The sequence below is a fragment of the Enhydra lutris genome, unplaced genomic scaffold (genome assembly GCF_002288905.1).
Source record: "Enhydra lutris kenyoni isolate GAN:26980312 unplaced genomic scaffold, ASM228890v2 scaffoldscaffold93, whole genome shotgun sequence".
NCBI classification, from domain to species: domain Eukaryota; kingdom Metazoa; phylum Chordata; class Mammalia; order Carnivora; family Mustelidae; genus Enhydra; species Enhydra lutris.
This window is the reverse complement of record NW_019154177.1, coordinates 1,402,269-1,429,682: the sequence shown is the minus strand read 5'-3', so window position 1 is coordinate 1,429,682 and position 27,414 is coordinate 1,402,269. Positions and strand designations below refer to the sequence as shown.

Sequence of the window (27,414 nt, the reverse complement as noted above, 5' to 3'; positions counted from 1 at the left end):
GGGGCTCTCATGTCCACGTGGCTGTAGAGCTGGCACGCACCGGACACTAACGTTCAGAAGCCCGGCTTCCTCGGTGTTCTTAGATCTCCGGCAGCAGGGCCTGCAAAAATAGCCGGAGCCATCACAGGCGCCTACTTGGAAGAGAGCCCTGGCTTCCCCTGGTCCTTGCCTGCCTCCAGCTGTCACTCTCCATCCTGCCCTTTAAGGCCAAAAGGCTTGGAAGAAAGCCCTCCCTACCCCGTCTCTTGTCCGCTGCCATTCATCCTTACCACACTGTCGACAGCAAAAGGCCAGCAAAGCCATTCCGACCCCTCCAGCCAATTAACTGTAAGTCCCCAACGTCCCCCACCCGTTACCACTTCCCATTTTCCAGGGCTTCCTTTCAGCAGTCAGGCTTATGCTGCCCCCTACTTCGGGGAACTTGGTATCCCTGGCTGCTCGACCCTACTCTCTCATGCTTGCTTTCTTCTTGTTTCTTCCCAGTTCCCATTCAGAGTCTAGCTCAGTGAGTAGATCCACAGACTCTGAAGCCAAGTTACCTGGGCTCATAATTCTGGCTTTATTTACCACTGACTAGCTGGGTGACCTTGGTTAACTACATAACCTCTTTGTGCCTGACTTGCCGAGTCTTAACTGGGGGTAGTCATAGTAGGTAAGGATGTTGCGAGCAGTGAGTTTTTGTGTGTGTAAGGTTCTTAGAATATTGGCAGACCTACAGTAAGCTAGGGCTTCACTAAAATGGAAGGAAACCCTGAGATTCCTTTGAGCCAGAGGGGACAAGGCTTAAGCCAGAAGTGAAAGCAGTTATTTCGCTGGACTGAGATGTCGGTAAGTCCCCTTTCTACTCAGTGGAATGCAAGTTTGGTAGAAGTTTATAAAGTGGAAAAATACCATGCTGGTACCTTCCTAAGTTTTTATTCCTCAATCTGTCCCTCTGCAGTTCAAAGGGTAGCAAGGAAGGGATAGAACTTAAGAAAATGAGAGGTCCCAAAGGCTGTTACAAATGAGAACTACTAGAAAATATTTTTCTCCTGATGAGCTGCCACAAGAGGTACAAGGCACTGTCATGAGGCATTGTTGGCAAAATAAGTGAACCTGAATCAAATTATGTTTCTAGATCCTAATAGTTGCATATAGGTGAGATTCAGAAGCAATTGTTAGCATTTTTCACACTGCTCAGCATAATAGAATTACAGGGGAGCATTAAAACATCCTGATCTTGGTTGCAACCAAGATCAACTAAATCAGAATGTTGAAGGATGGAACTCAGGTGGGCATAACCATAAAATTTTCCTAGGTGGGGCGCCTGGGTGGCTCAGTCGTTAAGAATCATGATCCCAGGGTCCAGGGATCCAGCCCCAGGTCGGGCTCCCTGCTCAGCGGGAAGCCTGCTTCTCTCTCTCCCACTCCTGCTGCTTGTGTTCCATCTCTCACTGTCTTTCTCTGTCAAGTAAATAAATTTTAAAAATAAAAATTTCCTAGGTAAGTGCAATAGGCAGGTACGTTTGAGAATTAATGAGTTCAATGATACTTAAAAGAAGCAATAAATAAAATTCAGAATGTGGGGTATTCCACAGGACAGAAGAACCTGGATCCTCAACAGATAAAGAGCATTTTTTTGAAAAGGCAGCTGAGAAAACAGAATAAGATTAGATTAAAGGAGACCAAATAGATATACCTGCCAACACAATGTAACCATTATTCAGAATCTAATCAGAACAAAACAACTGTAAAAAATACATTTGGGTCAATTGGGAAAACTAAAACATAATGACATTAAGGAGTTACTATCAATTTAGTTGTCATAATGATATTTTGGTTATGTGAAGGAAAAAAGTCCTCATTTGTTAGAAATTTATAATGAGGTACTTGCAGGTGTAATATCTGGTATAATATCTGGATTTGCTTTAAAATACTCAGAACTAGGGGCTCCTGGGTGACTTAGTTGAGCCTCGGACTCTTGATCTCAGCTCAGGTCTTCCCAAGGTCTGAGTTTGGGCCTTGTGTTGGGCTCCACACTGGGCATGGAGCCTACCTAAAAAAAATGAAATACTCAGAACTAGAGAAAACACACAAAGAAAAGTACCACAATAGCTGTTGTTGAAGTTGGGCGAGAGGCATAGGAGTTCATTGTAATATTCTCTTTACACTTTTACATATTTGAAGTTTTCCATAGAAATCTGCTTTTTAATTATACAAAGTCCTACCTTCTTTCTTGAATATTGAATAATTCAGTCCAAAACCCTTTAAGTGGTGCCAAAGGAAACTGTTACAACATGAACTGTATATAGTTCCAAAACTATACAGTATTTTACCTAATTCTGTATCCTCTGTGTGAGACTATAGGTGATTCATCAGAATTTCTTTTATATGTTCCATCAGGAAAAACAGGATGTTTCTTTGTCTACACCTGTTGTTTACAGAGCTGCGAGTAGGGTGAGGTGAGAGAAGCATTTAGGTCACAGAATTTAAGACAGTGGATGTGTCCTTTAATTTGGGCCCTCAGTGTCTCTCTCGCTTCATCCTAGGCCCCGCTCTGTCCATTAAGCATTTTTAAATTTATCTCTCTGCCCCTTCCGGTGGTGAGGAAGTGGCATTGCTAGGAGTCTCCCTCATGTCTTCACCCTCTAGTTCTAACTTCCATTACCAGTCTCTTTCCTAGAAACTGTACGTTTAAGCAAAGGTGTTGTTTCCCTTGCGAAAATCCCTGGTTCATCATTCAGCCCGTTGTGTTTATTTGATTTCACACCAGATACTAAGTGGAGTTTGGGAGAAACCACAAAAGAAAAGTGTGATTCTTGGCCTTACGATGCCTAGAAATGTATGAGGGGGAAAGCAAAAGGCAATACCTAAAAACACAGAAAGTCACACTACAAAATAAGAATGCGCAGAGAAGAGGTTGAATACGGCTTTAAAACCACTGTGGGGTCGCCCCTTCAACAGCCCGCTCTTGGGGCGCTGGCCCTGGCGCAGTCCTCCCGTCACAAAATCGTAAGAAAGAGAAAATGCATTCACAATACTGCACTGCATGGACGGTCATTGCAAAAACAAATAACCCCTCCGCTGCCTCCCCAGCGTGTTGGTGTAAGGGCCTGCCCCTCCCAGAGGAACTTACTTGTAAACCCCGGATATAGGGGTGGGCCAGGCCGGATGAAGACATCCAATCAGTGGGGCGCGCGTATATCCACTAGGGTGAATTGAAATTCAATTGGCCACCTGTGTGTGGGCGGGGCTAAACCACCTCTATAAAGGTTGGTCTGCGAGGCTGTCGGAGAGCTGTGGGAGCTGTCAGAGCTCTTGTGAGAGCTGTTAGAGCGGTCAGAGCTCTTGTCAGAGGGGTGAGAGCCGCCAGCGGCCCCTCTGCCAGCAGCCTCGTCACTACAGAGGAGCGCCCCGCCACGAGGGGCCTCCCTGGAGCAGTGTCATTCCGGGGAGCGGCCTCATCTGGAGTGGCATAGTATGGGGTGCGGCCTCGTCAGTGAGCTGCCTCGTCCGGAGTGGTGGCCTCTTCTGGGGAGCAGCCTGGTTGGTCAGAGTGGCGTCCTGGAAAGCAGAGTCTGTGTCATCGGGGTTGTCCTCCTTGTCATTGTTGCTGTTGTCATCGCCTCTTCATCGTCAGGAGCAGCCTCATGCTGGGAGCAGCTTCCTCCAGAGTGGCCTCTTTTTGGGAGCAGCCTTGTCTGGGGAGTGACCTCATCTGGAGTGGCCTCTTTTTGGGAGCAGCTCTGACCAGGGAGAGGCCTTGCCTGGAGTGGCCTCATTTGTGGAGCACCCTTGTCCAGAGCAGCCTTCTTGGGAGTGACCTTGTTGGGGTCATCATCTTTGTCTCTTAAGAGATGGCCCCTACCAGTTTGATTTTTTGATACTTGGCATGAAATAAAGCTCTGATTTTTGCTTTATAGCAGTCTCGTTCCTTTTCCTGGGTGGTGTTCCCAGCCTGGAGGCTTGGGCTCAGCAGCCTGCCTTCCCACTGGCAGGTGCACCCCAGACGCCCCTGGGGCAGCCATGGCCACTGTGCGAGCGCCACCTTGCCGAGTGCTCCCTAACCAACCTGTGGACCCTACGGTATGGCCGGTTCCTCAGCTTCAGCTTTAGCCCAGCCTGTCCCTGGGCCTGGGCACAACCACCTGGTGGGCATTCCTGGGGCTCTGGGGGCTGATGAGGTACTCAGAGGGCAGCAGAAGGCCTGTGCAGACTGGGGTGTGCAGTTGTCGATAAATGCGTCGAGACCTTTGCTGTCAACTCTTATAAAACCGTGGACAGTTCAAACCCGTGTTGTTCAAGGATCAGCTGTTCTTTTAGTCACATTGCATCTTCCCGTATGAGGGGGATGCTCGGAAACAGGCTGCAGTCATAATTGAGGTGTTGGTGTGCTCTTCACAGCATAAATTTAGGCGACCATGGGCATATCTGATAAGCTACCCCTTGTGAAGCGCCCCATAAAATGTTCAGAGCGCTGCGTGTAAACACATACTGTCAGGCAGTGTAAGTCTCGTTGTGAGTGCCTTTGTTGTCGCTTGCTGAGGAAAGGTCACTAAATACTTGTAAAGGCAGCAAGTATGAAGTAATTTGGAGGGATGTTTAATTCCAGCTTGTCCTCAGAGTTCTATATAATTTGCTTGTTAGCAATTTCCTAGTCCTAAGTATAGATTGTGACACTTTTCATAATGTGATATGCTTTCTGATGAGATACTGCAAAAAGTATATTTCGTCTGTGTAATCTGCCAAACAGAATTACCCTAAATCTAATCACGAGGAGAGGAAATTATCAGATAAATTCAATGTTGGACATTTTACAAAACATCATCCTGGACCCTGAAAAACTGTGTCAAATAATTTTTAAAAAATGGAAGTGGGGGGCACCTGGGTGGCTCGGTGGGTTGAGCCTCTGCCTTCAGCTCAGGTCTTGATCTCAGGGTCCTGGGATGGAGCCCCGCATCCGGCTCTCTGCTCAGAAGGGAGCCTGCTCTTCTCCACCCGCCCCCCCTTCTCTGCCTACTTGTGATCTCTCTCTCTGTCAAATAAATAAATAAAATCTTTTTTAAAAAGTAGAAGTGGGGGGCGCCTGGGTGGCTCAGTGGGTTAAGCCGCTGCCTTCGGCTCAGGTCATGATCTCAGGGTCCTGGGATCGAGTCCCGCATCGGGCTCTCTGCTCAGCAGGGAGCCTGCTTCCCTCTCTCTGCCTGCCTCTCTGTCTACTTGTAATCTCTCTCTGTCAAATAAATAAATAAAATCTTTAAGAAAAAAAGTAGAAGTGGGAGTGTAGGGAGAGAAACCATTCTACATTAAACAGAACAAAGAGTAATCACAATCAAGTGCAATGCACTTGGGGAATTTTAACATAGCCTACATATTAGACACCGCCACCTAACATTTAATAATAATATTAAAGTTTTTAAGAGGAAAAATGGCATTGTGATTGTGAAGGAGAATGTCCTTCTTAGACATTGATTACTGAAGTATTTAGGAGTGAAGCTTCATAATTTCTAATTTTCCTTCAATTAAGTAAGAACCACAATCCTGACAATCAGTGAATCTAGGTAAAGGATATACAGGTTTAACTTTTCTGTAGGTTTGAAAGCTTTTAAAATAAAAATTTGGGGGGAAATTTATGGAAAACAATTTTGAGAAATTTTGAGAAAGATAGTAAAATATTACCTATAAGAGCAATTTCATTTTAGCTGAGCTTTCAACATCTGGTGATTTTCTTTATGATTAGAATGTATTTCTATTTAAAAACTACCTATTTCCTTTTTTAAAAAAAAGATTTGTTTATTATTTGTGAGAGAGCATATGCGCATGTACAAGCAGGACTACGGGCAGAGGGAGAGGGAGAGAGAGAGAATCCTCAAGCAGATTCCCTACTGAGCGTGGAACATAATACAGGGCTTGATCCCAGGACCCCAAGATCACAACCTGAGCCGAAATCAAGAGTTGGACGCTTAACCAACTCTTGGTTAACACGCCAAACCACGTGCCCCCCAAACTACCATTTTTTATAAAAATATTTTCAAAAACATTCTAGTGCTCTATCTGAATGAATATTTGCTCATCTATACATAAAAGTAAGAAAATAATAGCTGCTCCCCTGAAAAAGGTATGGTAGGCATTTATTTTTGTTCCTAGCTGTAAATTTTTTGTACCACTGCTTCCTCTACTAAGTCAGGGGTCAACAAACTACTGTCTGCAGACCAAAATTGGCCCACTGCCTGTTTTTGTGGGGCATGAGCAAGAAATTATTTTATATTTTCATATTGTTGAGGAAAAATCAGATGAACAATAGAAATTTGTGACGTGAAATTTGCAGAAATTCTAATTTCAGTGTCTATAAATAGTTTTATTAGAGCACATCCCTGTTGATTTACATATTTTCTATGACTGTGTTTCCCCTGCAATGGTAGATCGCCAATTAGGCAAAATGTTATTCCTCAACTTTTCTTCCCATTATTAGACCTGATTACAAAAAATGTATTTTTAAAAAGATTTTATTTATTTATTAGACAGAGATCACAAGTAGGCAGAGAGGCAGGCAGAGGGAGAGAGGAGGAAGCAGGCTCCCTGCTGGGCAGAGAGCCGGACGCGGGGCTTGATCCCAGCACCCTGGGATCTCGGCCCGAGCGGAAGGCAGAGGGTTTAACCCACTGAGCCACCCAGGCGCCCCCCAAAAATGTATTATTTTTAACAAAATTAAGTTTTTATTAAATTTCTAATCAAATACTATAATTTCTTTCATTAAAAACTTAAAAAATGTTTATAACACTATCACTTTGGGAAGACAAAAAAGCAAAAATGGAGCAAAGTGATCAAAAGACATTCTTGCTCCCAGTAGGCACAGATGGGGTTTGCAGTTCACAAGTAGAAGTTATTTCCGCCATGGAGATGGTGGACAGGTTTCTTTCTAAGGGATCAGGAAAGGAGCGTGGGAAGCAGGAAAACTCCCCCAAGGGGCAATGATAAAGAGGGTCGAAGGGAGGAAGGAGAAGTGAAGGGTATCAAGGCGGTGGAAGGCGAATATCCAAGCAACACAAAAGACGTTTGAACAGTAGAGGGGTCACTGATGCAAATTCCTGGTTTGCGTGTCCCAAGGACTCAGGGCACAGACGCAGACCCTACGCACCGCGCAGCCTCGCCTCTCCAACCCGCGGTCCCAGACAAGCCGGCGTTCCCTCGCCTAGCAACCCGCCGGAAGCGGAAGTCGCTCGTGCGCCCGGGTGGGCGGGAAGTGCCGGCCCGCGCTGTTTCTGTGGTAACTGCCCGGCGTTGGTCCTTCGATCGCCGGTGAGGGCGTGGCTCATGGCCCCGGTGTCCCGGTCCCGCTCTTCCGAGGACACCGCGGGCTCTCGGAGGTGGCGACGCAGCTCGTCGGGGAGCCCGCCGTCCGCGCAGGCCAGACGCTCCCCGTGGGGAGGCCGGGCCCGCTCTCACTCCCGCGGCCGCGAGGGCCTCAGGCCTCCGTGGGGAGGCTCGGGCGTTGGCGCCTCTTGCCCGCTCGGCAGCTCTCGAGAGCAGGCCGCGGCGTCCCGCAACTGCGCATTCTCGTCCTCTTCCGTCTACTACGGCGGGTACCGCTACCGTCACCGCCACTATGCGGGCGACCGGCAGTGGGCGGAGGAGTACGAGAAGGAAAAGGAGGAGAGCTTTCGGCAGAGGAGGCTGAGAGAAAGAGAAAGGATTGGCGAGTTGGGCGCTCCCGAGGTGTGGGGGCTGTCCCCAAAGTCTCCTGAGCCGGACTCTGATGAGCACACCCCCGTGGAGGGCGACGAGGTGAAGACTCAGGAGACCAGCGGCTCAGACTCCAGCTCCGGAGAAAAAAGGAAGAAGACCAGTCATTCAAAAAGCAAGAAAAAAAGGAAGAAAAAGTCCAAAAGGAAACATAGGAAGTATTCTGATCATAGTAACGGGAATTCAGACTCCGACACTGATTCTAGCTCTGATACTGATAGAAAGAGAGCCAAAAAGGCCAAGAAGAAGGAGAAGAAAAAGAAACACAGAGGGAAAAAAACCAAGAAAAAGAAGAGTAAGAAGACTAAAAAGGAATCCAGTGACTCAAGCTTTAAAGATTCAGAAGGGGAGTTGCCGGAAGGTATCTGGATTGAGCAGTCGAAGGCAGCGGATACCATGGATCTGATAGGTCCGGAAGCACCTATAGTACACACCTCCCAAGATGAGAAACCTTTGAACTACGGCCACGCTCTGCTCCCAGGTGAAGGTGCAGCCATGGCTGAGTATGTAAAAGCTGGAAAGCGAATCCCACGGAGAGGTGAAATTGGGCTGACAAGTGAGGAGATCGCTTCGTTTGAATGTTCAGGTTATGTTATGAGTGGTAGCAGGCATCGCAGAATGGAGGCTGTGCGGCTGCGTAAAGAGAACCAGATCTACAGTGCGGACGAGAAGAGAGCCCTTGCATCCTTTAACCAGGAAGAGAGACGGAAGAGAGAGAATAAGATTCTAGCCAGTTTCCGAGAGATGGTGTACAGAAAGACAAAAGGGAAAGATGACAAGTAAGGACTTTCTGTTGTTCAGCAGCACTTTTAACAACGGTTTTATATGACCAAAATAGTGTGAAAAGACTTCATGGTGCTACTGTATCTACTATGTTAGGAAGTCCTTCAAGAAAAATCTGCTGTTTGAGATCTCTTTGTTATTTTTAACTTAATATGTGCACATGGCTGAACAAATATTCAAATACTACAGTTGGAGAGTTAATAAAAGGTCTTTAATCCTAGTCCCTGATTCTTCTCCCCAAAGAAATATTTCTTTATGTCTTTTTTGTTGTTGTTGTTCATAAGTTCTGTGTATATACAAGCGTGTTGAAGGATCAAGGTTGGAGCTATTAACCTGAAGGTTATTTTCCCTGTTGACCATGACTTCTGTCTCTCAAAGGGCTTCATGGAGCCCTTCGTTTGCCCCTAGGAGGACCAGAAGAACCCCAGAAAGAACAAAGAATTCAACTGAGTGTCTACTTCTGGTTGCAGTTAACAGACTGAGTTAACTAAAAATAAAGGAGATTTATTGGTTCATGTAACTGAAAAGTCCTGCATGCCTTTATGGGACTTTGACTTTTTTCTTTTCCATGGGTCATTTCCCTCCTTCGCCTGGTTTCCTTAAATAACAAAAGGGGTTGCCATAGGTCCTGAGTTTGGTTATATTCTTCCTGGTCCACCTCTGAAGAGTGAAAGAACATTTCTGTCTTGGCATTCCAAACAAGAATCCTGACACTGACCCTAATGGGAATAGCTCAGGTCACATGCCCACTCTCAAAAAAGGTACTGTTGCCACAGAGATAGGCCTGTTTCTGGAGCTGTGGTTACAGTCAATTTATAGGCTACATGGGGAAGAAGAGGATACCTGAATGAAAATCAGAGTAATGTTGGGAAGGTGTATAAGTAACCAACAAATGCCCACTATGGTTTTGAGTGATTTCTAAAAAAACAGTACATGTGCTGAAAGCCACAATTTTCTTGTAGCTTGCTTTTGACTATTAGAAAGGGAATACCTGGGGTGCCTGGGTGGCTCAGTGGGTTAAGCCTCTGCCTTCGGCTCGGGTCATAATCCCAGGGTCCTGGGATCGAGCCCCACATTGGGCTCTCTGCTCAGTGGGGAGCCTGCTTTCCTCCTCTCTCTCTGCCTGCCTCTCTGCCTACTTGTGATCTCTGTCTGTCAAATAAATAAAACCTTTAAAAAGGGAATACCTGTTGAGGGGGACATAGGGTTTATCCATAAAAATAGATCTAAAAAAGAAAAGATGAAGGTCCATTGTGCTTGGGTCTTCCAAAGAGTAGATTAGGTGCCACCTTAGACTAAGAGGAGAAAGGGGAAAAAATGAGAAGGTATAAAGAATGAAGTCGGTGGAGTTCATGAGAAGATCAGATCAGGAGGGACCTCATGGACAACAAAGTTAGCATTGAGAGCCTGGCTAGCTCCAGCATTAGAGAAGATTTTAGAGTGAGCTCCACTCATGGTTTGTGATAAAGCTTTCATTGTCATCCAGTGACATCTGCCTGAATCCAAGACTTCATTTTATCACTAAGCAAACTATCTCATTTGAAAAGGGGACTCCCTTTTCAAGGCTCAAGACCCTACTAAGCCCCACAGAACCCAAGGTGAAGGAGTGGGGTTCTAGAATCTTGCAGGACAGTGTGATGTGGAAGGGCATCTTCATCCTAGTAGATGACTTGATTGGCACCGGACCACACTACCTTGACTGTTGGGGAGCACTGGTGAAAGCCAATGTTACCTTTTATTATTATTATGTATATTATGTATATTTCTTTCTTTAGAAACGAACCATACCACATTTCACCCATGGACTTACATCTTGCTTTTTTCACTTAATCTTGGAGATGTTTTAATCAATGCATATAAATCTACCTTATTCTTTTTTTTTAAGATTTTATTTATTTATTTGACAGAAATCACAAGTAGGCAGAGAGGCAGGCAGAGAGAGAGGAGGAAGCAGGCTCCCCACTGAGCAGAGAGCCCGATGCGGGGCTTGATCCCAGAATCCCGGGATCATGACCTGAGCTGAAGGCAGAGGCTTTAACCCACTGAGCCACCCAGGCGCCCCTACCTTATTCTTTTTAATGACTTTATAATATTCTATTGAATGAAAGGACTATATTTTATTAGATGTTTAAGATGTTTCCTATATTTTACAATTACACAGTACTGAATTGAAAATCTTTGTGGATATGTGAGAATATTACTGTGGCATTCTTACCTAGAAATATAATTATCGGATCAAAAAGAATTCTTTGGATCGTCTAAAAATGGCATCCTAGAAGTGGAGTTCTTGGATTAAAAGGAAAATATTTATTGGGTTTTTTTTATATGCTAGGCACTATGGCAGGTACTGGGTACAAGCCAGAGAGCAAGCGAAGTTTGATCCTTGCAATCACAACAGAATTGTACATTCTACTGGAGGAAACAGACCTTTAAAAATACCAGACAAATATGTATTAATTGCAGCATGCTATGAAGAAAATAAGGGACTAGAGACAATAATAGGGGGATGTTTTTGATAAGGTGGTCAGGAAAAGTCTAAGAATGTCACATGTTCTATGTGCTTTTACATTTTAGTAGATTTTGCAACATTGCTTTGTAAATAAGATGTACCAGTTTACACACCTAGATAACCAACAATATGTACTCCTAAACCTTTTGATCTTCGCCAATCTAATAGGTGAAAAAAGGCATTTCCTTTTTTCTTTTTTTTAAGAGAGAGCGTGAGTGGGTCTGAGGAGGGGTAGAGGGATAGGAGAGACAGTCTTAAGCAGACTCCCCGCTGGGTGAAGGGCCAAACTTGGGGCTCAATTTTAAGACCCTGAGATCATGACCTGAGCTGAAATCAAGAGTCAGGTGCTAGGGGCACCAGGGTGGCTCAGTCGTTAGACATCTGCCTTTGGTTCAGATCATGGATGACTCAGTCGTTACACATCTGCCTTTGTCTTATGTCATGATCCTGGGGTCCTGGGATGGAGCCCTACATTGGGCTCCCTGCTCAGCGGGAAGCCTGCTTCTTCCTCTCTCACTCCCTCTGCTAGTGTTCCCTCTCTCACCGTGTCTTTCTCCGTCAAGATAAATAAATAAAATCTTTTTTTTTTTTAAGTCAGATGCTTAACCAACTGAGCCACCCTGGCACCCCTAGGGTTTTTCTTTATTAGTTTATTCATATGATGGTTTAAAGCTATAGATTTTTCTAATATAAAACTATGGGTTAGGTTTATTGGACTCATTTGTAGGTTTTTTATTGTTTAGAACAATCACTGGTCACATAATTTTCTATTTAAAATTCAGAATAATGAATAATATCTCGCTGAATGTGCAGAAGCAGAGAGAAAAGCAGAAAGTATCATAACAAAAAGGTAAGAACTGCTATCTTATGCTATAACATGGTAGCATGACTTGTAATGCAATAGTGCCTCAGCAGATCCTATAGAAAAGGAAGCTTTTATTTTGAATATCTTAAGAATGGACCTGATGAAAACATACAAACCACCATTTTGTTTATAAAAATGATAATCCTGGAAAATGAAAGTCTCAAATTTGAAAATCGATTTATAAAGTTAGCAACATGTAGTCTGTCCTATAAGATAGCATTTTTATTCATTCTCATCAACCTCTACCCCTTCCAAAAGATACAGACTACTTAAATTAAAAATGCAGACCTTGATTTTTTTTTAAACTCTGGTAAACTACATTTTGATTTTCATGGGTTATTCAATACAATGCCAATAATCTAAGCCTTGATACTATGAGTGATGTTTAAGAAGCCAACCATGGTAGAGAGTTTGAAAGGGGCAGTAAATTAAGATATATTTATTTCCTTTTTAAATTTTATTTATCCTTCACATAATTTTTTTAAAAATATATAAGCCCTTCTTTAGAAAGAAAAAATCAGACATATGAGTTTTCTGTGCAAGAAAAAATGTTAACTTCTAATTAGTAAAGTATTTCCGTTGACTACATTTGTTTGCCTAAGGAAGTTCTAAGGTGAATTTATTTAATTGCTACTTCTGAAAGATACTTCCAAGCTTCTGGCAGCCAAGGAGAAAGGTTAACTCTCCTTGTCCTAATGAAACGTGTTTTTTTCTTTTGTTGTGATAATTCCAATGCTGAAAACACTGAATGAATTACCTGTCATAAAACAATTCATATATTTAATGATTTTTCAAAACTCTCAACGAATTAAACATTAGTTTGCTTAGATTTTTTTAAAGGATTTATTTTACTTAAAGACCATAAAAAACACTTTTTGGTAGGATGAACAAGAGGGGATATTTCTCTTTTCTTCTGTAGAATTATTTTGGTAAAGTGATATCTTGACACTTTTTTCCCCCTGAAAACTACATTCACTGTAAAGTATGGCTGATTATACTTTTTTTAAAAAAGATTTTATTTATTTATTTGAGAGAGAGACAGTGAGAGAGCATGAGCCAGGAGAAGGTCAGAGAGAGAAGCAGACTCCCCGTGGAGCCGGGAGCCCGATGCGGGACTCGATTCCGAGACTCCAGGATCATGACCTGAGCGGAAGGCAGTCGTCCAACCAACTGAGCCACCCAGGCGTCCCTGATTATACTTTTTTTTAAAAAAGATTTTATTTATTTATTTGACACAGAGAGAGATATCACAAGTAGGCAGAGAGGCAGGCAGAGAAGAGAGAGAGCGAGAGAGAGAGAGAGAGAGAGAGAGAGGAGGAAGCAGGCTTCCTGCTGAGCAGAGAGGCCCATGCGAGGCTCGATCCCAGGACTCCGGGATCATGACCTGAGCCGAAGGCAGAGGCTTAACCCACTGAGCCACCCAGGCGCCCCCGATTATATTTTTATAGTAATATACTTAATTTTCATTACCTTAAATCTTTCAATCCAAACATAGTTTCATTGTTCAATTTAATATTCAATTCTTGATACTATGAAAAAATTTTTAAAAAGCAATAAATTGACAGTGTTGTCATTGTGTTTAACGACTTTTTAAATTGGGGAGAAATGGAAAAGTATGTGTCTGTATTTAATCTGTGAATGAGCAAAGTAGAAAAGCCAGTTCTTCGCGGTAACACGAAACCGAACTGGCCCGTTTTCACTCTAATAAAATAAACTTCGCGGTGGAGAACCGCCTGCGCACGCACCTGCGCGCCGCGAGTGGGCGGAACTCCGCCCTCCTTCCGCGCGCCGGAAGCAGGACACAATCGAGCCGTGGTCCTCCCGCATTCCTAGAGCGGAGGCGACGGTGAGCGGGGGAGTGGGCCTTGGTGCAGGGTGAGGACCGCGGACCTTGGTGGAGCGCCACCGGCTGCCCCTGCGGGTGGGTGCTGGGTGTGTGGTGACTGCGCTGCGACTGGGAAAGTCTTGCAGCCCCGGGCTGGGAAGCAGCTTGTTCCCTGGGTGCAGAGGAGCCTTCTGCGACAGAGTGCCCGCAGGCCGGGGAGGGGGGCTGGGGGCGGGGGCCTGGGGCGTCCTGAAGCTGCGGATTAGCTCCCGGGGCACAACTTAAGCAGCACTTGTTTCGTCCATTGAACGCAGTTTTAAACACGTGTTGAAGGTAAACCTTAGAGGTAGTGCTTGAGCAGAAACCTGAAGGACGTGAAAAGACCTGTGTGGCCTTTGGGGGCACGCGCTTTCAGGCCGAGGGGAGCAGCATGTGCAAAGGCCTCCAAGCTTGCTTGGCTTTCTCGAGGGGTGTGCTGCGCGGAGACCGGGGATGTAGACCCGACGCAATGAGCGGGGCGGGGTGTGGAGAGGAGGGTATAGACAGGTTGTGTGTAGAAGTGGGCGTTGTGTTGTGTAAGTCATTTGGTCGTTTCTGGGTGTGAAGAATTTTTGGAGGATTTTAAGCAGAGGGAAAACATGTTCTGACTTAGGTTTTAAAGCATCTATAGCTGGGAACTCACGATAAGGTTAGACCCTAGGGCCGCAAGAAAGGAATCAGTGAAACTATTACCGGTACTTCAGTAGGAGATGAGGATGCCTTGAACTTGTATTACTGTAGACGTGGTTAGTCGCTGTCAGATTAATGGTCTACCTGGAAGGTGGAGCCAGCAGGCGTTGCTGTTGGATCAGATGTGGATTATGAGAGAGAGAGAGAGAGAGAGAGAGAGAGAGAGAAGGCAAAGTTAATTCCAAGGGTTTAAGAGCTCTTGGAGGAAAGATCTGAGGTTGAGCTTTGGGATCTTGTGTAAGTTATTAAACGCTCCATGTCTCAGTATCCCCTGTGCAGTGACGTTGGCACCTGTGTCTTTTTTTTTTTTTTTTAAGATTTTATTTATTTGTTAGAGAGAGCGTGTGGGTGCGCACTAGCGCACAAGCAGGCAAAGGCAGAGAGAGAAGCAGGCTCCCTGCCCAGCAAGGAGCTGGATGCGGGCGGAACTCAATCCCAGGACCCTGGAATCGTGACCTGAGCTGAAGGCAGCGGCTCAACCTACTGAGCCACCCAGGCGTCCCGACAGCTGTGTCTTGATACAGTTGTGTGAAGATTAAATGCATTAATACTCAAAGTACATAAAACAGTTGTGTTGCCTTATTGTTTTATTATGCTGAGACATGAAGGGTATATGGGCACTAATGAGAAAAAAAGTTGGGGACTTGAAGAGTGATGTGGAAGAGGAAAGAGTATCGTGAATTTGAGGAACTGAAAGTTCATCAGATCATAAAATTTTAAGCCATATTAAATGTCTTTCACTTGATACTAAGGGTAGTGATAAATGACGTAATGCAGTAAATGCACAGCAGAGATACAGTCCTTTCTCCTCTTTAGAAATATCGCTGTTTGCAGTGTGGGAAATAGATTGGTGAGTCAGAAAGATCAGTCACAGTAGTCTGGATCGGAGGAGATGGTGGCAAGGGGGATCAAGAGGAGAGAATAGATTTGGGAGCTTTTTAGGCAGAATCAATAGATCTTGAATGATCTGATGCATAAGATATGAAAGTAGGCTGGGAGGGTCATTTATTGTACTATTTATTATATATTGTGTTTGGTGTGTTTAATCCTGTCATAGAAATGACCACCACTAAGTTAGCAACCTGTGTTATATATCTGTATTCGAGTTCTCCAGAGAAGCAGAACCAATAGGAAATACATAGACATAGACACATAGAGACAGATTAATTATAAGGAATTGGCTTATGAAATTACAGAGACTGGCAAGTCCCCAAGATCTGTAGGGTGAGTCAGTGAGCTGGTGATCCAGGAGAGCCGATGGTTTAGTTCCGTTCTGAGTCCAAAGGCCTGAGAACCGGGGAATCCAATGGCATAGTTATTGTAGGAAGTAGGAAGGCCAGCAGGCTTGAGATCCAGGAAGAGCCGATGTTTCCATTTGAGTCTGGAGGCCAGAAAAAAGCCAGTGGCCTGTGTGAAGGCGGTCAAGCAGGGAGAATTCTCTTACTTGGGGAAGAGTCAGCCTTTTTGTTCTATTGTGACCTTCGACTGATTAGACGAAGCCCACCTACATTTTAGAGGGTGTCTGTTTTACTCAGTCCACTGATATAAATGTTCTTCTCATCCCCAAACACCCTCACAGAAACCCCCAGAATAGTGTTTGATCAAATATCTAGGCACCCCATGATCCATTCAAGTTTTCACATAAAATTAACTGTTGCAATACCAAACTTTTATTTCTGGCTAATGATCATCACTTCCTTTGACTTTTTTATTTCTATTAAGAACAGTAAGATTTAACACTTTAAATTTTAAGTCCATTTTTTGACGATATATATATATATATATATATATATATATATATATATATATATATATATAATTTGAAAGCTACCATGTCCAGGACGGTGTAACAGTAAGCTGTATTTGGAGCCCAACCAGGTTTTATAGTGTTTTTAAAACCCAAGAGCCAATTCTCATGATTCATTTAGGTGTCTGTTTAATCTAGAACAATACCGCTTTTTATTTTTGTGAAATCAACTTTTGTAGGTGAGCTGCATTCAGGATTTATCTTAAAGTCTCCTTGTTATTAGATTCATGTGAAACATTCATTAAAAATACGTCAGCGTGGGGCGCCTGGGTGGCTCAGTGGGTTAAGCCGCTGCCTTCGGCTCGGGTCATGGTCTCAGGGTCCTGGGATCGAGCCCCGCATCGGGCTCTCTGCTCAGCGGGGAGCCTGCTTCCTCCTCTCTCTGCCTGCCTCTCTGCCTGCTTGTGATCTCTCTGTCAAATAAATAAATAAAATCTTTAAAAAAAAATACGTCAGCGAGAAGGCACAGGTCGGTTGTCTGGCTGTTGGTGTTGCTGGGTTTGAGCATTTGATTAAGTTGGTGGCTGCCAGATGTCTCCATTGTTTCTTTCGTCATTAATAAGCAGTCATGTGGTGATTCTTTGAGACTGTGAGAATGTGCTTTTCCCCCACTCCTTTGCCCAGTGACTTCACCCATTTGTGGTCCTTTTTCTTTTTTTTTTTTTTTTAAAGATTATATTTATTTATTTGTTTGTCAGAGGGAGAGAGAGACAGCACAAGCAGGCAGAGCGGCTGGCAGAGGGAGAAGCAGGCTCCCCGCTGAGCAGGGAGCGGGATGTGGGACTCGATCCCAGGACTCTGGGATCATGACCTGAGCCGAAGGCAGCGGCTTAACTGACTGAGCCACCCAGGCGTCCCCCCGTTTGTGGTCCTTGATTCAATTCGTTATTTTGTCAAGCTGCAAAATCATGAATTTTCAGATTTGTTATTCCTGCTCTGTCAGCTGGCAATCTTGTGTAGAACAGAGTTTTCTCATTTTGTGTGTATATTCCATTTCTGGAAGGGTTGTTTCTGAGAGAAAGGGATTAATACTAATCATTGGAATTGTGTGAGTACAGCAAAGGTGTATTACTGTTGTGGTTACTGTTATCACTGCTGCTCCTGTGATTCTTTTCTTTTTTTTTTTAGATTTATTTATTTATTTATTTATTTGAGGTGGGGTGCACAACAGGGGTGGGGGCAGAGGGCGAAGGAGAGGCCGACCCCACTGAGCAGGGAGCCTGATGCGGGGCTTGATCCCAGCACCCTGGATCATGACCTGAGCCGAGGGCAGATGCTGCACCAATTGAGCCACCTGTTTCTGTGATTCTTGTTTGTTTGCTTGTTTGATTGTTTGTTTGTTTGTTTTTTTAAAGATTTTATTTATTTATTTGACAGAGATCACAAGTAGGTGGAGAGGCAGGCAGAGAGAGAGGAGGAAGCAGGCTCCCCACTGAGCAGAGAGCCCGATGTGGGGCTCGATCCCAGGACCCCGGGATCATGACCTGAGCCGAAGGCAGAGGTTTTAACCCACTGAGCCACCCAGGCGCCCCTGTTTGTTTGTTTTTAAGATTTTATTTATTTATTTGCCAGAGAGAGACACAGCGAGAGAGGGAATACAAGTAGGGGGAGCGGGAGTGGGGGAGGGAGAAGCAGGCTTCCTGCCAAGCAGCGAGCCTGATGCCGGGTTCTGTCCCAGGACTCCTGGTGCATGACCTGAGCCGAAGGCAGATGCTTAATAGTGAGACACCCAGGAGCCCCTGTGATTCTTGTTTTCACATTGGCAGGAGGAGACCGTGAAAAGGAAGCTTCTGGGGCAGAGCGGAAGCAGGCTGACGCTGGGGATGGCGATGGCACTGGCGAATGCGCACTCCCCAGCTCCTCTGAATCTGAAGAAGGAGGGGCCGCGGACAGGGAAGGAGGATCGCTGCTCTACTTGGGGACAGGGGTTCAGGCTACCAGGAAAGAGCTCAGGCCTCGGACAAGAGCCACTGTGCAAACAGTTCAGGCAGTTGCGGTATGAAGAGACCACAGGGCCCCGCGAGGCGCTGAGCCGGCTGCGGGAGCTCTGCCGACGCTGGCTGCGGCCCGAGACGCGCAGCAAGGAGCAGATCGTGGAGCTGCTGGTGCTGGAGCAGTTCCTGACCATCCTGCCCGAGGAGCTGCAGGCCCGGGTGCGGGAGCGCCGCCCGGAGAGTGGGGACGAGGTGGTGGTCATGCTGGAGCACCTGCAGCTGGAGCTTGGGAAGGCAGGACAGCGAGCGGTAAGGAGCGAATGGGCTCTTTTGCAGAGAAGCAGGACCTGAGACCTTGGGCCAGAGCAGGGGGCGTGAGTTCAGCAGCAGGAGAACTGCTGAGCTGTGGTTCCATTTCTTTCCAGTCTGGTAGCTCATAGCGTAGGTCAGCCTCTCCCACTGTCTGCTGCAAGGAACTGAACGTGCTGATGCCCCCTCGGGTTCCTCTTCACTCTTTACTCACAGGGAAGTGTTTCTGAAAGTTTCCTCCTAAGCCCTCAGGTCCCTAACTGTCCCTACATAACTGTCCCTAGGACCCAGACCAGGCAAAGAAGCAGAAGGTGCTTGCAGAGGAGGCGGCCCCTGTGGCAGCGGTGCGGGAACCACAGGTCCAGGCTGAGCGGGACGTTCCGGGGCCTGAAGAAGAGAAGGGTAAGGAACAGCGGCGTCCTCCCTCATGTGACGGGCGCGCTTCGGCGTCCCCTGCGGAGGCCCGGCTTTTGTGTTTGTCTTGAGTTGGGTTTATTGAGGCCTAATCTACACTCGGCAGAATTAACTCTGTGAGTGTCCTGGTCAGTGAGTTTTCACAAACATGACAAAACTCAGTTGTCTAATCACCACAGTCCAGATCTGGTCGATTCCCATCAGCCCAAACGCTTCCCCCCGTCCTTTCCTTGGCATTTCTGTTCAGCTGAAACCAAAAGCTTCTCCCATACAGTCCTTCATCTCCTCCTCCTCCCTTTTACAACAGGGGTGACTAGAAAAGGATTGCTAGTGTCTCACCCAAGATAGAGAACCCCAGCCAGGTGCACCAGTCCTCATTTTTTCTTGTCTCCTTCAAGTTACTGTAGTATTATTACTGTCTTTTGTTTCTAAATGTCACCTAGATTCATTTCTTCCTGTATGGTATTTTCATTGTCGCTTAAATCCCTCTTTCTTGTTTCTGTCCCTTACATTTTTTTTTTTTTAAGATTTTTATATATTTGAGAGAGAAAGCACCAGAGCACGAGCGGGGTGAGGAGCAGGGGAAGCAGGTCCCCGCTGAGCAGGGAGCCCGACAAGGGGCTTGATTCCAGGACCTGAGATCATGACCTGAGCAGAAGGCAGACACTTAACTGACTGATCGCTCCTCAGGCGCCCCATAATGAGCATATATTTTAAGTATAACAAGGAAATGTGGTCATAGGAGATCCTTGACACTGTCCCTTGCCCTCTGGGTCTGTTGAAAATGCTCTTTTACACTCAAAGTTCGAGTCATTTTCGGGTTTCAGAGCCGCCCCCTTTTTTTAGTTGTTTGTGTCTTTCGGTCATCGCTGGAGAAGGCTCTCTCCCCTCCCACCCCTGTGGGCGGCTGCAGGAAGATGTGCACAAGGTGCCCCGCACGGGACTCACGGTCTCTGGCCTCTCCTGGCGAGTCCCCCACTGTTCGCTTTGGCTCTCATGTGCTCTCCCTTTACAGTTGGTCTGCTGCCTTCACGGGGCTCACACTCTTGAACTCTCACTAGCTTGTCGTGGGTGCTGCTGAGGACCTCCTCTCACTCCAGCTTTGCTTCCTCATTCAGGCTCCTGGCCTTGGAAGGCCTTCTACTCCCCCACCTGTGCCTGTGTGTCTGAGCTTTGGCTTTATTCGTCAGACGTTGCTTGTGGCCTTCCACATACCAGACGTGTGAGCCGTTACGGCATCGAGATTCCCGGTGTCTGTTGAGCCCCACAGGAAGGCAGCTGCTGCTGTCCAAAGAGATCAGGAAAGTCCAAGACATCTTTGTGAACTTATGTTAATCTCAAGGTCTTGTGGTCCAGTGGTTTTGATCTATGGGTGAGGACGCCGAGCCCAGAGGGTTCAGATGACACAGCTAATCAGTGATGAAATGGGCTCTGTGTCTGCATTTCTTCATTTCCAGCACCTTCTTACTGGCCCCAGGGCCCTCAGTTGACCTCCAGCTGACAAACCATTTTCTTTCTTTTTTTTTTTTTTTAAGATTTTATTTATTTATTTGACAGAGAAAGAGAGATCACAAGTAGGCAGAGAGAGTAGGAAGCAGGCTCCCCACTGAACAGAGAGCCTGATGCGGGGCTCGATCCCAGGACCCTGAGATCGTGACCTGAGCCAAAGGCAAAGGCTTAACCCACTGAGCCACCCAGGTGCCCCAAAACCGTTTTCAAGAATGTACAGCCATTGGGGCGTCTGGTTGGCTCAGTGGGTTAAGCCTCTGCCTTCAGCTCAGGTCATGATCTCAGGGTCCTGGGATCGAGTACCGCATCGTGCTCTCTGCTTGGCAGGGAGCCTGCTTCCTCCTCTCTCTCTGCCTGCCTCTCTGCCTACCGGTGATCTCTCTGTCAAGTAAATAATAAATAAAATCTTTAAAAAAAAAAAAAAGAATGTACAGCCATGCCCTTTGAGACTGTGCTTGCTTACTAACTTTGTGTGCTGTGTGTATGTCATATGATCAAGTTCAAACCGTTTAAGATAAGCCACCTCCTCATACGGTCGCCGTCCTCTCCCGAGCAACCACTGCTCACAGTTTCTTGTGGGCCACTGCGTATCTGTTCTGTGCTTCCACAGCATTTCCACTTGGCACACACGGCTTGATTTAAATTTATTCCTCCTAAATGCAGATTCCCTTCCCTAAGCATCAAAAAACAAGTAATTGGTGGTATATATTTCATGTTTCAGGTGAGGGGACAAAGACTGAGAATGGGAAGATGGTTGTACAGACAGACTCTCATGGAGGAGCGGAATCATCTGGGAAAGTGTCTGAACCTGTAGAACCTGGTCCTAAGGACCCGAACTTGGAACAGCAGCAGGTCAGGCCCACGGAGAAGACTGAGTGTAAATGCTCAGAATGTGGGGAGGGCTTCACCCAGAGCTCAGACCTGATTAGACACGAAGGGACGCACGCAGAAGGAAAGCTCTGTGGCTCTGAGGCTTGTCAGAGTCCCAGGCCTGTGGTACATCAGAAAGTCTGCTCGAGAGAGAAGGGTCATCAGTGTCACGAGTGTGGGAAAGCCTTTCAGAGAAGTTCACACCTTGTCAGACACCAGAAAATCCATCTTGGCGAGAAGCCTTATCAGTGCAAAGAGTGTGGAAAGGTCTTTAGCCAGAATGCAGGCCTTTTGGAACACCTCAGGATCCATACTGGAGAGAAACCTTACCTGTGCATCCATTGTGGGAAGAACTTCAGGCGCAGCTCCCACCTCAACCGACACCAGAGAATTCACAGCCAGGAGGAGCCCTGTGAGTGCAAGGAGTGTGGGAAGACCTTCAGTCAGGCCCTTTTCCTCACGCACCACCAGAGAATCCACAGCCACTCCAGAAGCCATCGCTGTAACGAGTGCGGGAAAGCCTTCGGTTTGACCTCAGACCTCATCCGCCATCACAGGATTCACACCGGAGAAAAGCCTTTTAAGTGTGCCATATGCCAGAAAGCCTTCCGACTGAACTCCCACCTGGCCCAGCACGTGAGAATCCACAATGAAGAAAAACCCTATAAGTGTAGTGAGTGTGGCGAAGCCTTCAGGCAGAGGTCGGGGCTTTTTCAGCATCAAAGATATCACCACAAACACAGTCCACCTTGATGGGGCATCCTCTCTGCAGGAACATCAGGGACAGTATGTTGACAAGCAAGCAGCACTTTAGGAAGAGTCACTCCAGCCGGTTCGAGCCTCCGAGAACTCCAGGGGCCAAGCAGGAGGCTCTGCCCCTTCACGTGTGCTCAGCTGCGGAGCACAATTAATTGACCCTCAATGGGACTATGGGAACAAGCAGAACAGCATTCTTCACTGCGGGACTTCTCTGAGCCTTTAACTTGGTAAATGTATGATTGCAGACCTCCAAGTAGTAGAGACCCTCATGATGGGTGAGGACTTTGAAGTCAGCAGTGAGTCAGCCAAGTACCTATGGATTTATAGGCTTGAACGGAGCAAGAACAGGTCGATACGTTTGCATCTGCTACAGCAACAGCTATAAAGTAAAACTAAAGATGTTTGGAAATATCCCACTCTCAAAGGGATCTTAAAGTGCAGGTTAAGGGGGCGCCTGAGTGGCTCAGTGGGTTAAAGCCGCTGCCTTCGGCTCGGGTCGTGATCCCAGGGTCCTGGGATCGAGCCCCGCATCGGGCTCTCTGCTCAGCAGGGAGCCTGCTTCCCTTCCTCTCTCTCTCTGCCTGCCTCTCTGCCTACTTGTGATCTCTGTCTGTCAAATAAATAAATAAAATCTTTAAAAAAAAAAAAGTGCAGGTTAAGGTTGGCATTTTCCCCCACTGGCTTTACTAACCACCCCTGCGGGCATCCCCCCACCTTCCCCCACCCCAGTCAGCAGAAGCATTTTAGAAAGCAAAGAAAATTTAATTCGACCACTTCCCACCCCATTCTTGTCACAATACTTCACTGATTCGAGTTAGAAATCAAGATTTTATTTAAAGTGTGGAAGAGATTTCATAAGTCATTTGAACGAGTAGTGCTGAGTTAAATCAAGCAGCAGCTGTCTCGCTCAGTAACTCCAGTGCCAGGTTAGTGGCTTCTGCACAGACTGTTTAGTAAGTGGGGAAAGAGATTAGACTTTTTTCCATTAAGGCTGATAATGCAATTTTATTTTTTATTTATTTTTTAAAGATTTTATTTATTTGAGAGAGAGAGAGAGAGCATGAGTTGGGGGGAGGGCAAAGGGAAAGGGAGAGAGCAGATTCTCTGTTGAGCACAGGGCCCAACACTGGGCTTGATCCTAGGACCCTGCGATCATGACCTGAACCAAAATCAAGAGTCAGATGCATAACCGACTGTGCCACCCAGATGCCCCTGATAATATGATTTTTTTTTTAAAGATTTTTTATTTGTTTATTTGACAGAGATCACAAGTAGGCAGAGAAGCCGGCAGAGAGAGAGGAGGAAGCAGGCTCCCTGCTGAGCAGAGAGTCCGATGTGGGGCTCGATCCCAGGACCCTGAGATCATGACCTGAATCAAAGGCAGAGGCTTTAACCCACTGAGCCACCCAGGCACCCCTGATAATATGATTTTTAGTTGCTTGTTCTGGAATTCTTTGGAAGTCAAATAATAAAGTCAGCTAGGAGGAGATCATGATTTTTATACTGTGAATACCAAAGTGTCATGGTAATGATGAAGAACATTGAGCTTAGGGGAAGTCCGCCCTTGAACCGTCATTGCTTGCTGATTGCCAGTAGCTGTATAGGGTATTGTGTCTGGAAAAAGTGTCACAGTCTCCTTTGGGAATGAACCCTCGGGTATTGCTGAGGATTTGGTTCAGCTGCATATAGTTTAGAAACAAGGGAGGAGTGACTTCACAAAAGCTAGTTTTTCTCTCAGAAAAATCCAGTGACAAGCAGTCCAGGACTGATAAAGTGGTTCCACGACACCACTAGGGACCATGCCTCTGCTTTTCTGTTAACCTCCTAGTGCGCACCACCAGTCCTGAGGTTGTCACATGATCCTTGGTGGCTGCCGAAGCTCCAGCCATCACATGCAAAATGCAGACAGAGACAGAAGGAAAAAAATTCCTCGCAGTTCAGCCAGCTCTCCGTGCACAGCCTCCCAGAAGTCAGTTCAGCACATATGCTGCAGAATAAAACTTGGGAAAGGGGGTCTGGAGAGTGTCTTGTGGTTTGTGGTGTGCCCAGCCAGAAACTAAGGTTCTGTCACCAAGAAGAAGGGGAAACATGAAGGCTGGAACAGGTACTTTGCAGTCTTGACCCACTTCCCATCTGCATCTGGCTGCGTGTAGTCTGACCGGCTGCCACCGTTAATGCCATTTCCTGGAGGAGGACCAAATATGTGGGAGAAGCAGGGCAACTTTTTGAGGCAATTTTGAAGAATCCATGGAAACAGTAATGTTCGATTTCTTAGGAAGTCGTAAAGCTGTCTTTCATTCTGCCTTGATGGGTAAAATTAAGTGGATATCAGGGATTTTCTCCCCAAGTGTTTTGACAGCTGTGCTGAGGTCAGTACCTAAGCACTCAGCTCTGTATCATGGTTCAAATCTGTTTGATTCTGTTCCTTTTAAGAAGGGAACAGAGAATAAAGAACAAAGAATGTCTTTATTTTTCTCATGAAAAAAGCAATGACAGTGACAAGAGTTAAAGTATGAGAGTCATACACTCTTTTTTTTTAAGATTTTATTTACTTATTTGAGAGAGTGAGAGAGAGAGCATAAGAGGGGAGAAGGTTAGAGGGAGAAGCAGACTTCCTGTGGAGCAGGGAGCACGATGTGGGACTTGATCCTGGGACTCCGGGATCATGACCTGAGCCGAAGGCAGTTGCTTAACCAACTGAGTCACCCAGGCTCCCGAGAGTGATATATTCTTAAATATCTGAAAAATTTAGCTTTCTTTATGATGATTCTGTAGTACATGCATTGTAAGTGTTCTAAATTCATGGACACCTTAACCAACCTAATCCCTCACACAGTCCCAAAGTCAGTGGTGTTCTCGTCAGTACCCTGGGGGCATACCCATAGCCACTTGAACGTAAGTGTTGGAAACAGGTATATTTTATTTTTTAATTTTTTTTGAATGTGAGCATGGGGACGGGGAGGGGAAGAAGGAGGGGGGCAAGAGAATCTCAAGCAGGCTCCACACCCAGGACCCGGAGATCATGAGCTGAGCTGAAATCAAGAGCAGGTGCCCCTGGATACGGGTATATTTTAATAACATGCTTTCTTCTGTATTCTTGAAGGTTATAGGAACATTGAGCAAAGGGCAGAATGTTATAGCAGATCTTGATGAAGGTTTTGCTTGTGATGCAACCCATGTTAGATGCTCTAGAAGGAAAGCCGAAAGTCTGTTGAGAGGGTAGCAACCAGGAGGGATGATCTGTGTCACAAGGTATCCTACTGATCGGCTTTTCTGTTGGGATAGTATCCTGTAATGTTCAGGAAAGATGGTCCTTGTGTGTCTTCATTTCCTGCTCACTTTCTGTTTAAAAAACGTAAAGTTATTAGTAAGTGTGCCATTATAATATAGTATGGAAAAACAGAAAAATAAAGCACCCTAAATTTTCACCTGTCAGAAATAATCACTGTTTAATGCACGCACACACACGCTCTCTCTCTCTCAAATGGTGGTTAGTAAGTACTGATAATTTCTGCTTAATTTTACACATAATTGTCCATGTTTTATCTTCATAAATTCTTAACAAATTAGCTCTTGTTTATGATAGAAATTCATATATTTTGTAAAAACCTTGAAAAATGTAAAGAAAGCAAATCATTCTACTTCGTGGTCCAGATAGAATCCCTTAATAATGTATTTTGAGATACTGATCTTTTTTATGCATAAAAACACTTTACTTTTCTACTGGATTTCATGAACAGTTTTGACTTGTAAAAGAGAAGGACAGTCCATTTGCCTATCTGCTCAGTCCATTTTAGACCAGTTCTGCCATGATCTGGGTGGGCAGTTGCCATGTGACCCTTCTCTGACCACTGAGGATTGGACTCGGGTGAGGAACCCCTAAGCCGGGCTTGGTCATCTGGATACCCCTACACGGTTGATACTGGGTCACAGACTCTGGTTGGTCTGTGTTAAACATTTGAACAAGAAACTAATCTAGAGCTGGAACCATTTTTGTTGTCACATAAAAACCAAACGGAAACAAAGTAGCCCGGTGAGAAGTAATGAAGGCAGCGAGTCCTGAAGCTGGAACCCATGAAGGCCCAGAGAGACTCAGGAGAAGCGACTCCGGCCCTGCTCCTGAGGTCGGCCACACTCCCAGCTGGTCCCGGGAGTCCAAGGAATACCCTTGTTTGCTTCTGCTAAAGATTTCTTTTAAGTCCATTTGATTGGGTTTCTGAACCTTGCTAACAATTAAAAAAAAAAAAAGTTCCCGATCAAGACACTCAGATAACTAAAAGTTTTCATGAAAGATCATTTAATTTAAAAAAATTTTTAAAGATTTTATTGATCAGAGCGAGCGCGGAAAATAGTACAAGCAGCGGGAGGGGGAGAAGCAGATTGCGGGCTGAGCAGGGAGCAGATGTAGAGCTCGATCTGAGGACCCTGAGATGACCTGGGCCGAAGACAGCTGCTTAACTGACTGAGCCACCCAGGCGTCCCAGAGATGATTCTATGGTATATTTTCCCATTGTTAGTCGTTTATAGTCTGTCACCACAAACATTCCAGTGAACATCCTCGGACATAAGCTTTGCTCACTTTGTAGAACTCTTTTCCTTCACTCATTTCCTAAAACTAGAATGAATGGGACTATGGGGTAGGCACATTTTCTAAGGCTTTGGATTCACTTGCCAAATTGCCCTCCAGAAAGGTTATCCTAATCTGTGCCTTCTGTTAGCAGTCTGTGAAAATGCCCATTTTTCCATAACCATATCAAACATGGAAATTATTCTTTTGCAAATTTGACAATCTGGTGCATATGAGAGGAGTCCTTTTTTAAAGCAGTTTTAAAATAATACTTATGGGGCTTCTAGGTGGCTCAGTCGGTTAAGTGTCTGCCTTTGGGTCAGGTCATGCTCCCAGGGTCCTAGGATTGAGCTCCATGTCTGGTGCTCTGCTCAGCAGGGAGTCTGTCCCTCTCCCTCTGCTCCTTTCTCTGCTCCTGCTCTCTCTCTCTCAAATGAGTGGGATCTTGAAAAAATAAATAAAAGCATACTTTTGCTATCAAAGTTGAACATCTACTTGCATGTGAATTGGTCATTTATAATTCTAATTTTGTGAACAGCCATGCTCACATTTTTCTGGATTTTTTCAGTTAGATTTTTCTTTTACTTTTAAACAGCAGTACCCTTAAAAATTAATAGGGAAGCTGTATATAAAATTTTAAATGCAGGGATGCCTGGGTGGCTCAGTTGGTTAAGCAGCTGCCTTCGGCTCAGGTCATGATCCCAGCGTCCTGGGATCGAGTCCCACATCGGGCTCCTTGCTCGGCGGGGAGCCTGCTTCTCCCTCTGCCTCTGCTGCCACTCAGCCTGCCTGTGCGCGCGCGCTCTCTCTCT

General features: G+C 45.7%; 3 protein-coding genes across 5 annotated transcripts in view; 2 read left to right on the top strand and 1 right to left on the bottom strand.

Annotated features, from left to right (window-relative positions):
* Positions 1-27,414, bottom strand: part of LOC111138601 — an 896,555-nt gene that overhangs the window by 747,750 nt on the left and 121,391 nt on the right. Inside the window, exons 24-28 of the mRNA XM_022490616.1 lie at positions 24,144-24,219; positions 18,754-18,870; positions 17,999-18,459; positions 13,625-13,984; positions 7,114-7,637 (exon numbers count right to left, since the gene is read on the bottom strand). Of these exons, the coding sequence (XP_022346324.1) occupies positions 7,114-7,637; positions 13,625-13,984; positions 17,999-18,459; positions 18,754-18,870; positions 24,144-24,219 (1,538 nt within the window). The remainder of the gene's footprint in view (positions 1-7,113; positions 7,638-13,624; positions 13,985-17,998; positions 18,460-18,753; positions 18,871-24,143; positions 24,220-27,414) is intronic.
* LOC111162580 (zinc finger and SCAN domain containing 26) lies at positions 85-22,498 on the top strand. Of its 3 annotated transcripts, none has more exons than XM_022527083.1 (4): positions 85-327; positions 18,007-18,483; positions 18,768-18,885; positions 21,128-22,498. In XM_022527083.1, exons 2-4 carry the CDS (start codon positions 18,064-18,066, stop codon positions 22,027-22,029), a joined length of 1,440 nt encoding a protein of 479 aa, XP_022382791.1. In that variant the 5' UTR covers positions 85-327; positions 18,007-18,063; the 3' UTR covers positions 22,030-22,498. The 3 variants fall into 3 exon arrangements, with proteins under 3 accessions (XP_022382791.1, XP_022382792.1, XP_022382790.1); XM_022527084.1 differs by lacking the exon at positions 85-327 and adding an exon at positions 13,741-13,800 and having other exon boundaries at positions 18,007-18,480; XM_022527082.1 differs by lacking the exon at positions 85-327 and adding an exon at positions 13,741-13,800.
* Positions 7,294-8,718, top strand: LOC111162590 (NFKB activating protein like). Its single transcript, XM_022527093.1, has one exon. It carries the CDS (start codon positions 7,294-7,296, stop codon positions 8,503-8,505), a length of 1,212 nt encoding a protein of 403 aa, XP_022382801.1. The 3' UTR covers positions 8,506-8,718.